The following is a 14,761-nucleotide window of genomic DNA, read 5'->3' on the forward strand; positions in this document are numbered from 1 at the left end:
AACCCTTAAAGGTATTTCAATATTTGAATTTATTTTAAATTTTAGTTTACCATAAGTTAAATTTCCTACTACAACTCGAAGTATTTTATCTACAGAATCTATAATTCTATTATCTTTTAATAATAACTACTGAAAATTTTATTTTTTTGAAAAGATACTTTGTTTAGCATAAAATGTTTATTTAAATTGAAGCGTATAGTTATTTCAGAATAACCAAATGACACAAAATAAATATTTATAGACAAATATTTATTTTAATTATGGTCCATGTTATGATTTTTTTACCACTATGCCACATATATGAAATTCAAATACCAGAATGCCACGAACTGAAAAAAAAAAATACCAAAATGCCACACTTCCAGTTCAGGTCCGGCCAGGCCTTGGACGGATTGGAAAAGGTTTTTTTTTGCATGTTGGGGTCCGGCCAGGGGTGGGCCGGACGCAAACTAGGGCTTTTTTTTTCGTTTTTTTATTTTAATTGAATTTAAGGATTTATTAATTATAAAAATTGTTTTTTTATTATAATTAATGATTAAAATATAATAAAATATAATAAAAAAACATTATAATTAAAAAACATTATAATATAATAAAAAAATTAGTTGCCAATATTTATTTTATTCAATACATAAACGGGTACAAGGAAAAAAAGCCTATTTTTTCTTGGGCTTTGGTTGGACCATATGACCCCCAGTGAGACATTTTTTGGGTTTCTTTGGTCTCGTACCCCTGCGTAACGGTTGATCATCGTTTGGTGGAGGTTGCCTTTGTGGAGAATCGTCGCTTGAAAGATCATCGTTTTGATGCGACGTATCGCCATCCATAAACCTAGCCAGTTGTTCTGGAGTTATTGTCGGTAAATTATCTAGTATTTCATCATCAGTGATGTCAACGAGTGGTTAATTTGAAGCCACAAAGGTTTGTGGCACATGTGCTTGAATAGATGGAAAGTAGGCATTCGCAGTGTCAAATGTATATTGTGGTTGGAAGAGTGAAAGCGGTTGAGATTGGGAGTATGACTGGTCGAAGTCGGGTTGAGGGATTGGGGTGTTATGTAGCGGTGGTCGAAGTGTTGATTGTTGTTGATATTGTTCTTGGTGGTAGTAGTAGTTTGTTTGGGGGGTTGAGGTGTAAGGGCTTGGAATTTGAGATGGTGTGGCAAAAAAACGTGTGTTGTTGTGTGGTTTGAGTGTGTTGGTATGTTTGTGGAAATGAAGATGTTTGTTGTTGGAATTGTGTTTGTTGGAATTGTGTTTGTTGGAATTGTGTTGTTGGTTGGAATTGTGTTGTTGGTTGGAATTGTGGTGTTGGTTGGATTTGTGTTGTTGGTTGGAATGATTGTGGGATTTCTTGATGAAAAGTGGTATGTGGGGTTGATGAAGAGGAGGCATAATGACGAGGGTCTGCCAAATACGTTTCTTTCGACAAATATATTAATGGAATATTTCTTAACCATTGCATATATTCATCGGTGTGGCGTAAAGTATTACTCACCTCACCTGTCATTATTAAGTTTCTTCTATCTTTCCACTCGTTGTTCTCGTGAATGTTCAAATCTCGATAAGCACAATCCTTTACATCGTTCTTCGTTATTGTGTGGTGATCTCCAAGACACCTCGGGGGTTGAGGGATGTTTTGAGTAAACCCAAATTGAAGCCTAACCCTGTCAGCGTGATGCATTTCCACAATATGAAAACAAATAATATATGTAGTTGCACTCCACGCCCGAGCTTCTCGTTGAGTGCAACGTGGATATTTTTCGTAAGGCCTCCACAAAAACTGTAAGACATAAATAAATATAAGAGTCGTATTCACGTAGATGAAAGATTTAATATATGGCTTGGTAAAAAACTTACATCTCCTTGGACCGTGTGATCCAAAATGAAACGATATCCATCAAGATAAGCATTTGGAGTAGAGAAATACTCCATACCTCGTTGTGCAAATCTTGCATATTTAAAAAGTTCAATTAGAAATATGCGTTAATTTAGTGGAAAAATAAATATATAGAATAAAGAATTTACCTAGTGGCGTATGGATAGGATGGAGCAATTTCACTCCTTGGAGCAAGTCATGGAATGCGATAGTAGGTCCACACAGCGAGAATGAGTGAGCAGCCTCCAACACTGATGCATCCTACACGACATGCTTTGCACATCTCCCTGTAAAGGTAAGACAAACACGCAGACCCCCAACTATATTTGCCGCATTCATCAATATCTTTGACAAATTTGAACCAAGAAGAATGCAACACATTATGAGATTTGTCAGGAAATAAAACTGCAATCATACTTAAGATATATAATTTTGCATGCAGTATATTTTCCTCCTCGGTTTTTTGAGAATTTTTTTCTAACTCAATCAACTCGTCGTGGATCCATCTCAATTTTACCGCACCCTTCACCCTATCACTAAAAGGTTCTATGCCTAAAGCATCGACACATGCATAATCAGGTCCTTCGGTTTCACCTACTACAGCCCTCCCATTTATGCGGAGGCCAAACAACATATTTATATCCTCTAGTGTGATTGTACATTCACCGGTTGGCAAATGAAACGTGTGTGTCTCGGGCCTCCACCTCTCAAGTATCGCAATTACAAGTTTAGAATCAACACTTCTAAAGTTTATTTTGGCGACACGTCCAAAACCGGCTCGTTCCAAGTAAGGCTTGATAGACTCACTTGGCTCCCTATCAAATAGATGATTATGTAGTCTAAACCTTTTAGAATCATCCTATACAAAAAATATATCATTTTGTTAGTATACAAAAATAATAAATTGTGAAACTTACGTATAAGAAATACTAGTAACAAAACGTACGTATGCAGCAACGTTCTCCCTTGTTCCTCTATGATTATCTCCCAAAGCAAGCAAACCAGACATGTTGTGTGATTGTGATAGTGGTAAACAAATTGTGTGTTTCAGATGAATATGCAACTTTAGAATTTGGAAGATGTGATGAGTTTGGAGTGATAATGAGAGGTTGAATTTATAGTCAAAGTGAATGCATTGTATAAACCATTGGATTAACAAGTGTAATGCATGCAAAGAAGGTGCAATCTATTATCCAACTTTATCAATGACTCATGCATGCTACTACTATATGATGGGATTGCACACTGGTTGATGGGACAATTGCATACATGCATGCAACGAAAAACAAGCCTCCTTGTGGTCCGTCCCACCCTTGGACGCACGTGAACCAAGCATGTTTGGGTCCGGCCAACCCCTGGACGGACAACCTTGTGGTTCGGCCAACCCCTGGTTGGACTGAAACATGTTTCGTCCTTTGACTGGACGGACTCCCTACGTGTCCATTTTTTGGTTGGCATAGTTTAAATACCACTTTGACTGAAACATATAGAGCAACACACATTCAAACACAAAGAAAAATTATTTGTTCAGAGAAAAATTATATTAAAACTGAATGGCTCAAAGAAACATTATTTGTTCAGTGCATTACAATGGTGTTATCAGTAACGATCTAACCAACGGTTTTTCGTTTAGCAATACCGAAACAAAACGTTTCAAAGTGCATTGTAGAGCCGATTTTATGCATTTGAAGGAATGGATTGTATCAAAATTGCAACTTCCTGTAAGTGAAATTATTTATCGACTACCGTTATTTACTGGAGACAACGGTAACATTTTTTACGTCATGAAACAAATAGAAGACGACGATGGCGTTAAAGTGATGTTCGAATGTCACAATTCGTTTGCTCCTCTTGACTCAGTCGAGCTTTATGTTCGCATTGTTAGTCCTGCAGTTAACCAATCGCAAGAGTCGCATTCGCATCAATACGCTATGAGCCAACCCACTAATGAAGAGCCAACACAAAACAACGAACCATTTATACCCAACGAACAAGTGGACGAGTACAGTGAAGATGAAATACAAGAAGTGCAATATGAAGATATTTTTGGTGACCACAATGACCCTGATATTGTTGTGCCGTCGCAGCCTACAATTGCACGACCGATTAGCATGTACGCCCCACCGGATCACATGCGAAATATCTGTTTAGAAGAGGCACAGTCTGAATCAATATTTGGTTCGCACAAAACAAACTATAGTGATGTTGATTTATATGAGGGAATGGAGTTTGAAGACAAGGAGGAGTGCGTTGCTGTTATACAACATTGGCATATCACCAATAATCTTGATTATTGGGTATACAAATCTGATAAGAACAGATATGTCATCAAATGCACGAATCCAACTTGCCAATTCAAATGTAGAGCATCAGTTCGTAAGAAGAATTCCAAATGGACGATAGGTAAGTTGAGTGGACCACATGTCTGCACAACCACTTCAATGTCGCAAGACCATAGACAACTTACCTCAGATATTGTCTCTCACTGCATCAGAGATCTGGTTAACACCGACCCATCAATTAAGGTAAAGCTCATAATTTCTCATATAACAGGAAAGTATGGTTATAATATATCTTACAGGAAAGCGTGGATTGCAAAGGTAAAGGCCATAGAATCCTTGTATGGAAACTGAGAGACATCTTACAATGACCTTCCACGATGGTTATTGGTAATGAAAACATATCTGCCTGGAATGATAATAGACTTGGAAACGTTACCTGCATTTTCAAACGAAGGAAGCCAGTTGGGTGATAAGATGATATTCCATCGTCTATTTTGGGCTTTTCAACCATGCATCCATGGTTTTGCGTATTGCAAGCCAATTGTTCAAGTCAACGGAACATGGTTGTATGGAAGGTACAAAGGGACATTGTTGATGGCTGTGGCGCAGGATGGGAATGGTAACATTTTTCCAATTGCTTTCGCTATTGTCGAGGGTGAAACCAAGGATGCTTGGAGTTTTTTCCTTCGCAATCTAAGAAGCCACGTGACACCCTAACCCAATCTATGGCTAATATCAGAAAGACATCCATCGATTAAAAGTGCCTATGATGATCCTGCAAATGGATGGAAAAATCCTCCTTCTTCACATGTCTACTGCATTAGGCATATCGCGCAAAATTGTATGCGTGCGATTAGAGACAAGGAACTACGTAAAAAACTCGTCAACATGGGTAATAGTCTAATTGATCTTTGTGAAGTACATTTGTCAAATGATCTTTGTCGGTTTCTTGACATGTTTATTATTTGTAACAGGATATGCATTGACGGAGTCAACGCACAACTACTATAGAACCGAAATTCGTCAGATAAATAGAGATGCTTTGGAGTGGATTGAAAATATCACCAGGGAGAAGTGGGCAAGGGCGTTTGATAGAGGGCAACAATGGGGACACATGACGACTAACCTTGCAGAAGCAATGAACTCTGTGCTAAAGGCAACCAGAAACCTTCCAATAGCGTCTTTGTTTTCGGCCACATATTTTCGGATGGGAGCATTATTTGGTCAACATGGACATGAATGGACAAAGAGGTTGACATCAGGCCAAACTTTTACAGACAAGTGTATCAAGGGGATGACTGAAGAAGTCAACAAAGCAAGCAGTCATAATGTTTATCAGTTTGACCGGGAGAGGTTCTATTTTATGGTGGCCGAAAGAATAAACCGCAACGATGGTCGACCAACTGGTACTTACGGTGTTGATCTGCGAAAAAGAACATGTGATTGCGGAAAATTTAAAGCGTTCCATTTGCCTTGCTCACATGTGATTGCAGCATGTGAAAGTATACGCCAAGACTACACCATTCACATACCCGACGTGTTCAAGATTCAGCATGTTTTTAAAGTCTACCAACAAAGCTTCCAGATCCTCCCACATCAAGACAATTGGCCGCAATATAGAGGAGCTACTCTTTGTCATGACGAAACTATGCGTAGGAAAAAAAGAGGTCGCCCAAATAGTACTCGGATTCGAACTGAAATGGACGACGTGGAAAAGGAAAAGAGAATGTGTGGGATATGCCGTGAAGTAGGCCATATCCGAAGTAAATGTCCAAATGTAGCAGACCCGTCCAATAGGCTTCGTTAATGTTTACTTCAACTAGCTTTATGAATATAATATAATGTCTTTTTAATTGAGTTTGCAACCATCAATGACTAAAACAACATTTCACATTAAACATAACTAAAACAACATTTCACATTAATAAAACAACATTCAATGACATCGAAATAAAGACAGCCACAAATAAAGCAACCACAAAGGAAACAATTAAAACGACATCACAGGAAACAAATAAAACATATTCTAAGAGATTACAACCATCAACACAATATCATGTGGTCCTAGCATCATCATAAGGACACCAGCGTCATTTTTCACGGCTCTCCAAAAACGAGTTACTACTCCATTTGGGCCTTTCTCCGTGACCTGCCTTTCAATTTTCCTTATCTTTTCACCCTCGAGAATGTTTCCGTCTAACCATCCGATCAAGTGCCTCTGTAGATGCTCGAAAGTTTGGGTGTTCCATAGTTTGGGTGTTCCGTCTAACCATCTTCAACGGAGGCTTTGTTGCTGAAAAAAATAATGTTGCATCTCTCTTCATAGGTGGAAACGTAGGAAGGGGTTCAGAAGACATCTCCAATAGTAACATTAAACCTTCAATTGTAACCGGTGTGAGTGGAAATGTGGCTGTACAATCTTATTTATAGGCAAAAAAATAATAATAAAATCTATGTCCTCGTCCATCTATTGGCCGAACCTACACATGCTCGTCCATCTATTGGCCAAACCTACACATGTTCGTCTAACTCGTGACTTACTCATATTTTTAATAATTAAAATAGCATTTTTTTTAATTTTTTATTATATTTTATTATATTTTAATCATTAATTATAATAAAAAACAATTTTTATAATTAATAAATCTTTAAATTCAATTAAAATTATAAAAAAAAACGAAAAAAAATGCCCTAGTTTGCGTCCGGCCCACCCCTGGCCGGACCCCAACATGCAAAAAAACCCTTTTCCAGTCTGTCCAAGGCCTGGCCGGACCTGAACTGGAAGTGTGGCATTTTGGTATTTTTTTTCAGTTCGTGGCATAGTGGTAAAAAATCCCATGTTATTCTCTTTTCTGCGGAAGGAGAAGGCAGATAACAGTTCAGAAGGAACACGTGCGCCCCTGCTGCTTGATTCAAACCATTTCTTATACTTATCCTCATCTAGTCATCTCTTTTTTTTTTGCTTTATAGCACCGGTTTAGTCCGGTTCGGGGGCGAGTTCTGGCATCAAGTGGTTCCATCCCCCTCCCGATCGCAGTTGTGGGGGATCGAACCATGGTTCTCCCTACCAAGTCCAGCGCCAATCACCACTGGACCATCTCCAGTCAACCATACTCTCGATCCCTCATCAATCAATCACCATTATTTTAACATCCTTACACCTCATTCATTTTAACTTATTATACCAGTAGTATTGATTATTATTTATTATTTTTCAGTCTAATGTCACTTTAGCTCCAAAAATATAGAATATGTCTCAAAATATTTTATTTTTTTCGGCTTTATACCACCGGTTTAGTCTGGTTCGGGGGCGAGTTCTAGCATCAAGTGGTTCCATCCCCCTCCCGATCGTAGTTACGGAGGATCGAACCGTGATTCTCACTACCAAGTCCAGCGTCAATCACCACTAGACCAACTAACGATTGGTGTCTCAAAATATCTTTTAGTCAAACAAATATTATGTTTCAAAATATAGAATAATTTGATGATTATAAAATAGTCTAAATATAATTTTTAAGTTAATCTAGACTAGACTCTTGTTTAACACTATTTTCAATGTACTATTCATAAATTTTAGTTATGAAACTAATTAATAAAGACCAACTAGATATGGATGAGTTCCTTGATATCGTTACCACGATGATATATTTAATTTTGTTTGCTTATATGAATTGTGAAAAAAGAGGAAAATGTCACACTGACCGAAATGTGTTACAATTTGTTAAAAGATCTATATAATATGTTAAAGGTTATTGGATGCATAATGACATTCTATAATCATAGTATTTTGTTAGTAATTAAAAACGATTTTATTAGAAGTTAACGAAGAAATACTTGAATTTGGAGGTAAAATTAGAGATATTTGAAAAAAAGAAAGAAAATAGGAGTTTGGGAAAGGAATTATTCTTGAAGGTTAATTTCCTTTAGACTAGGTCTGTTTGAGATAATATTTACTTTATTTGCTCGAACAATATAATTGGCTGAGTAGTGTTTAATTAATTTGAGTTTATTATTACTCACTAAAATTTGACCGTAATGCTTGTTGTATGTTGATGAATATACAAATTGAATTTAGGTTTTTGTTGATTACTACCCATAATTCTTAAAACCTGATATAAGTAAATTATTTAGAATTAGTAATTATTTTAGAAATATAGAATTATAATATTGTGATTTATGAACTAACATATTTTATAACCTATTTTGATTTTTGAATTCACCTAAGAAATTATGAGATTATTTTTAAAAGAGAATATTATACGTCAAGGAATCGGATATATATATATATATATATATATATATATATATATATATATATATATATATATATATGTTAATTCATTGTAATACTAAAAGACTATCTTTAAAAAAAAGAGACGCAATTATCAAGTAATGATAGTTAACAAATTCAAAAAAACACCTGATCGCTTTTATATATGATACATTTTCAAAATAATTTATTTACTTTGTTTTTCTAAAACCAAACTTTTCACAATAAACCCTTAGTTTATTAATATTCAGTACTTTCGAATTGTGGTGTTGAAATTGCACACTCCCTACTTGACGATATTGTAGTTCATTTTCTAAAATTTTCCATTAAACTTTTAGCGTTGTTGTCGGAGATTGCTCATTAACTTCAACAAGGCAATTAGTTTGTGATTTAGTTTTAATTTTATTTTCAATTATTCACTTTTCTTTTTAATTTAAATTTATTTTAGTTTTAAATTTTTTAGCATTAGTTTTTTTTTTTGAACGGTGCTACTAAGATAATTTTGTGTTTTTTTGTATGTGAGGCAACAACTCCCAAGGACCACTGTTCGAGTATGAGATACTCCCTCTGTACCACCCAAAATAAATGTATTTTTAGACACAAAAAGTTGTCTCAAAATAAGTGTCTATTTAATTTTTCAATGCAACATTAATTAACTTTGATCAACTTTACCTCTTATCTACACTCTTTTCAAGTCAAGACAATATATAACAACCAATAGTAATTAAGGGTAATTTTGTAAAAATGTTATCTTTATTGACTCAATCATTACTTTTCTTAATCTGTGTGTAACAACCTTAAACGACATTTATTTTGAGACGGAGGAAGTATAAAAAACAACAAGAGCAATTCATAAAGCAACTCGATTAACACGTGCATCATAAGAAACTTTAAAAGAAGAAGTGTCAGCATCACTATCTGATAGCGAGAATGATTAAGAAGCAATAGTTATGGTAAATCCACCACCTAGGTAAACTACGTGAGACTCTTGCAGAAGGACTGATGCATGACAAATTTCTCTTAGGTTCTAACCAACAAATCCTATAGCGTTTGACATAAAGAATGCCGTTCTAACAGGTTTGAAGGATAATACTTTTGATTTTAGCACGATCAATGATCCATCAGAGCATCTCTCATGTTTTTTAGACTTGATCGATGTGAAGAGTGAAGGAGAAACTGATAGTTAGATAAAATTTAGGTTATTTGGATTCACTTTGATTGGAAGAGCTGAAGATTGGTTGCAGTGTTTACCTAGCGGTACAATCCAGATTTGAAAAGAAGTCAAAGACAAATTCTTGGAGTGATTATATATTAATTCCCAACTCGTAGAGAGAAGAGCTAAAATTTCCAGCTTTGAGCAAGCTGAATTGAAATGTCTCTATGATGTTTAGGGGGGTCAAGCTATTGTTGAGGAAATGTCCAAATCATAATATGTATATCATGGAGCAGATGCAACATTTCACAAGAGTCTTAAGAGTTCAAACTAGAATAATTCTTGATGCTTTAGTTGAAGGCATAATGAAGAACAAGAATGAGGACGAAGTAAAAAAGCTTATCAAGAACATGTATCATAATGAGTACCGTACATGTGAAAGGGGTTCAAAAAAGAAAGGTGTTATAGAGGTTGATGTGCACACTCCATTGTTAGCCAAATTAAATATTTATCAAAACAAGTGGCGACCAAAACTCTAGCTTTCATGAATCAAGAAAATGTAAGTCATGTACATGTATTGAGATGTTATTTGTAAGATTATGTGTTAATTAGAGAGAAGAGGCAAATTTAATTAGAGAGAAGAGGCAAATTCAGGGGATGTAATCGGTTACATTGCTGAAGCTGGCAGTTTTTCCAACTTTGAAAATTCGTATCTTTTGACTCGGGTGTCCCTTTAGCGCACCATTTGAACCTCCGTAAAGATGAAATTAATTCCTATCTAATGAAATTGATTTGAATAACTTTTGCAAACCTTTCCTTGAATTGTATCGTTTGATGTTGTGATTGTTGTTGTGAAGTGATATATGGTTGTATGGTGTTACAACATAGCGACGTGATTGTGAAGTGATGAATTACTATAAAAGTAATAATGTTTAGCCGATGTTTGTGACGTGTTGTAAATGTGGTGTTTGTGTGGATGTTACATTCATTGAGTCACATCGATTGCATAAAGCGACGGCGGCCTTAATGGCAAAAGCGACGGTGGACTTAATGGCAAATAGCGACGTTGTGCCCAATGACAAATTTTGAGACGGTGGGACTTTTACTCCAAATGGTACCACATGCATTTGCATTAGTCGAGTCACATTTGAATAGAATTTGAAATGTGTTTGAGATGTTAGAATGATGAGATGTTTGTTATGATGTGATGAAATTAGAATTGTGGTTTGGAATATATTATCGTAATTGATTAATAACATTGTTGTCGTTTTGGAAGTTGTTGTGTGATCAAATGTTATAAGATGATATGTGTTGAGAAGTGGTGAACTATGTATGATATTTCTTTGCTTTGAATATTATCATACGTTCCTTTATATTGTTTGATATCTCACCCCTTCTGTTTGAATGTTATCCTTTGTTGGTAACATGCAGGTAACGACGTGGAGTAGTCGTTTACCTTATAGCTCGAGTCGGTGTGTCTATGCTCTGATACGTAACACTCGGGGGATGTTCGCTTGTTTTGATTATGTTGTTTCATCTTGCTGGATTTTGTTGTCGTTCTCTTTATTTTGAGACATGGAGGATAGTTGTTTCAATATTGGCAAAGATGTTATGATTTGGATTTATGTTGTTATTTGAATTCCGCTGCGATATTATGAACTATTTGGTTTGAAAGTTTAATGAAGCATGATTCCTCCGTTATATGTGTTATGTATCTATGATTGTAAACATGATTTGATGTGTTGTTTAAGTTATTAAATGTGACGCCTCAATCACGATGTTTGTCTTGAGATTTTTATACTCTAATTTTCCTATTAAATGCGGGGTAAATTTGGGGTGTTACATTATTTATATGGAGAAGGACATGAAAATGGTAACTGTGTATCAGAAGGACACCCTCAGGAGGTATATTATGCTGGTAATTTTTACAAATCAAAATCATATTATAACACTTACAATCTTGGGTGAAAAGACCATCCTAATTTCAAGTGAAGTAATTATCAGAGTCTAGTGGCGAATCCAGGAGTTCCACAAAATCTACGACTAAGGAAACTATATCCCTGAGAAGAAACCTGCACCATTTCATGAAGATGACTCAAAATAATTTTGAAATCATGAGCAAGAACCAGGAAGTAATAAGTAAGAATCATGAGGCATGTATCACGAATCTAGAGACACAAATTGGACAAATTTTAAATAACTTGCAACATAATCATGTGGAGGTTCCAACGTTAATAAATTAGACAATACCAAGAATCAAAGTTGCAAGGAAATTTAGTTAAGAAACATAGTTATTCCTATAACACCAAACCTTAGGAGTGAGGAGAAATCAAATTCAAAGAAGAACTGGGCGATTAATGGGAACTACTAGATAAGGGAGAAGTAGAAGAAGAGAAAAAAATAGATGAAGAAAAAAGTGAGAAATTGGAGGAAACCATGAGAAGGGGTATACATTTAATCATCTCTTTGATAGAAACTCACTCTTTAGAAGAACTAAGAAGAAAATTTTAAATGAATAAAATCTTGACTCCCATATAATGTAAAGCCACCATACCTCATCTTAACCAAAATCTAAAGAAGGAGTTGAAAGCAGGGCAATTCAAGAAGTTCATGAAACTATTCACATCCTACAATGAAAGAGGTAGTATAAAAGGAAGTGCTTAAGTTACTCGAAGCATGTATGATATATCCCATTTGGGACAGCTCATGGGTTAGGCTTGTACATGTGGTTCTAAATAATGGAGGAATAAAGTCATATGACATGAAAAGAATGAGTTAATTCTGACTCGCGCAATTACTAGATGGAGGATGTGTATATATTATAGGAGGCTAAATCAAGCAACAAGGAATGGTCATTTTCCCCTAACATTCATGAATTAAATATTAGAGATATTAGAAAGGTAAGCTTACTATTATTTCTTGGATGCTTACTTAGGATATAATCAAATTGATCTAGATCTAAAAAATCAAGAAAATACCATGTCTACATGCCCATTCGATGCATTTGCTTATAAGAGAATGGCGTTCAGTCTATGCAATACTCCAACCACATTTTGAAAGTGTATGCCTTCTATTTAATCAGATATGATTGAGAACTTCATTGAGGTATTTATGGATAATTTTTTATTTTTGTTTTTGGAAATACCTTTGATATGCCTTATTTTTTTAAATGTTGTTTGAGAGAAATGTATTGAAACAACCTTGCTTTAAACTAGAAAAAAAAGTCATTTTATTGTCAGCAAAGGTATTTTTTATGACATAAAATCTCTTCAAAGGGTATTAAGGTGGATCAAACAAAATTTGAAGTAATAAAAGAACTACCACCTCCTGTTAATTTGAAAGAAGTAAGAAGTTTGTTAAGCCACGCCGATTTTTATCGACATTTCAAATACTATTTTCACGAATTGCGAAACCTCTATGCAATCTCCTTATTAAAAATTAGTTTTTTTTATACTGGTATTATGAATTTGTTTATTGTAATTAAATAAAAGTCGGTTACCGCGCCTGTAATCGTTTCTCCTAATTAGGAACTTCCTTTGAGCTTATGTGTGATGCAAGTTATTATGCGATTGGAGCGGTATTATGCCAATGGTCTGGGAAATATTTCCATGCTATATACTATGTTAGCAAGATCTTTAATGAAAATAAAATAAATTATTCAATACATATAAAGGAGCTATTTGTTATGGCATTCACATTAGGAAAATTTTGTTCTTATCTAATTGGTTCCAAGGTTATTGTTTTTACAAATCACACATAATTGAAATATCGAAAAATACTTGCATGAACACAAACATAACAAGTGGCTTTACAAACAACCAATCACAAATTTTTATTAATTGAAAAATAAAAATATTTTTTCTCTCTCCTACTTAATCACAACCACCCCATGAATCCAATTAAAAAAGACGTTAAATTTTAAATAAATTTAAAAATTTCTCTTTTCTTATTGGTTGTTCCTAACACTAATGATTTATGTTCGTATCTATGCAAGTTTTTCTTTGAAATATCTACTCACAAAAGGGGACTTTAAGCCCGGAATGCTCGTATGATTATTGTTGAAAGAATTTGATTTGGAAATCAAAGATAAGAAAGGAGTGAAAAATCTAGTATTTGATCATCTTTCAAGACTGGAAACTATTGAAGTCACTAAAAAGGAGATGAACATTGAAGGTAAGTCTTGATGGTTTAAAAAGATGTGTTGAAGATGAATAAGAAAAAAGTATATTGTGGCACTACCATAGTTCAACTTATGGAGGTCACCATAATAGGGAGAAAACTGCAGCGAAAATTCTCTAATGTAGTTTCTACTGGCCTAGTGAGTTTAAGAATTGTAAAGAATTTGTTCAAACATGTCCACAATACTAAAACACATGTAAAAAAAAAGAATGAGATGTCCTTAAATGGAATACTAGAGGTAGAACCTTTTTATTGTTGGGTCATCTACTTCATGCGTTCTTTTCCTTCATCTTACTATCATCAATATATGTTAGATTGTGTTGACTGTGTACCAAATGGGTTGAAGCTATAGCTTGTGTAGCTAATGATGTCCATAGTATCATAAATTTTTTGAAAAATAATGTTTTTGCTAGGTTCTGAGTACCTAGAGTTTTGTTCAATATGATGGGGGGAAGCACTTTTGAAATAAATTCCTAGAAGGTGTATTGGTGAAGTCCAATGTGAAACATAAAGTATCAACTACCTGCCACCTTCAAACTTATGGACAAGTCAAAGTGTTTAATAGAAATCTAAAAGAAATCTTGGAAAAGATAGTGGAAACTTCATGAAAAAAATTAGCAAAGAAGCTGGATGACACACTTTGGGCATATATAACAACATTCAAAACTCATCTATGATTTTTTCCATATCAGCTAGTATACAGTAAAATTTGTCATTGTCAATGGAACTGGAACACAGTTTATTGAACAATGAAGTTTCTGAATTTTTATGAGATTATAGTCGGGAGAAAAGAGACTTTTAAAACTAAATGAAGTAGAAGAGATGTGTCTCCATGTGTATGAAAACACATAAATTTATAAGGAAAGGACAAAGCAGTATCATGATAAAAAATTGGTTCAACGAGAGGTTCATCCTAGGAAACAAGTTATTTTCTCCAACTCAAGGATGATATTATTCCCATGTAAGTTAAAATCCAAATGGTTAGGGCCATTCATAATC

The 14,761-nt window shown here is 34.8% G+C and overlaps 3 protein-coding genes across 3 annotated transcripts; 2 read left to right on the plus strand and 1 right to left on the minus strand.

Annotated features, from left to right (window-relative positions):
• Window positions 1-2,074: 2,074 nt before the first annotated feature.
• Window positions 2,075-2,887, minus strand: LOC131597241 (protein MAINTENANCE OF MERISTEMS-like). The gene is made up of 2 exons (XM_058869948.1): window positions 2,825-2,887; window positions 2,075-2,737 (listed from the first exon to the last, which is right to left on the minus strand). Exons 1-2 carry the CDS (start codon window positions 2,885-2,887, stop codon window positions 2,075-2,077), a joined length of 726 nt encoding a protein of 241 aa, XP_058725931.1.
• A 544-nt stretch (window positions 2,888-3,431) lies between these two features.
• Window positions 3,432-4,511, plus strand: LOC131597242 (uncharacterized). The gene has a single exon (XM_058869949.1). It carries the CDS (start codon window positions 3,432-3,434, stop codon window positions 4,509-4,511), a length of 1,080 nt encoding a protein of 359 aa, XP_058725932.1.
• Window positions 4,512-4,550: 39 nt separating this feature from the next.
• Window positions 4,551-5,967, plus strand: LOC131597243 (uncharacterized). The gene is made up of 2 exons (XM_058869950.1): window positions 4,551-4,779; window positions 5,135-5,967. Exons 1-2 carry the CDS (start codon window positions 4,551-4,553, stop codon window positions 5,965-5,967), a joined length of 1,062 nt encoding a protein of 353 aa, XP_058725933.1.
• Window positions 5,968-14,761: the final 8,794 nt, after the last annotated feature.

Source organism: Vicia villosa, linkage group LG4 (assembly GCF_029867415.1).
Source record: "Vicia villosa cultivar HV-30 ecotype Madison, WI linkage group LG4, Vvil1.0, whole genome shotgun sequence".
In the NCBI taxonomy this organism is placed as follows: domain Eukaryota; kingdom Viridiplantae; phylum Streptophyta; class Magnoliopsida; order Fabales; family Fabaceae; genus Vicia; species Vicia villosa.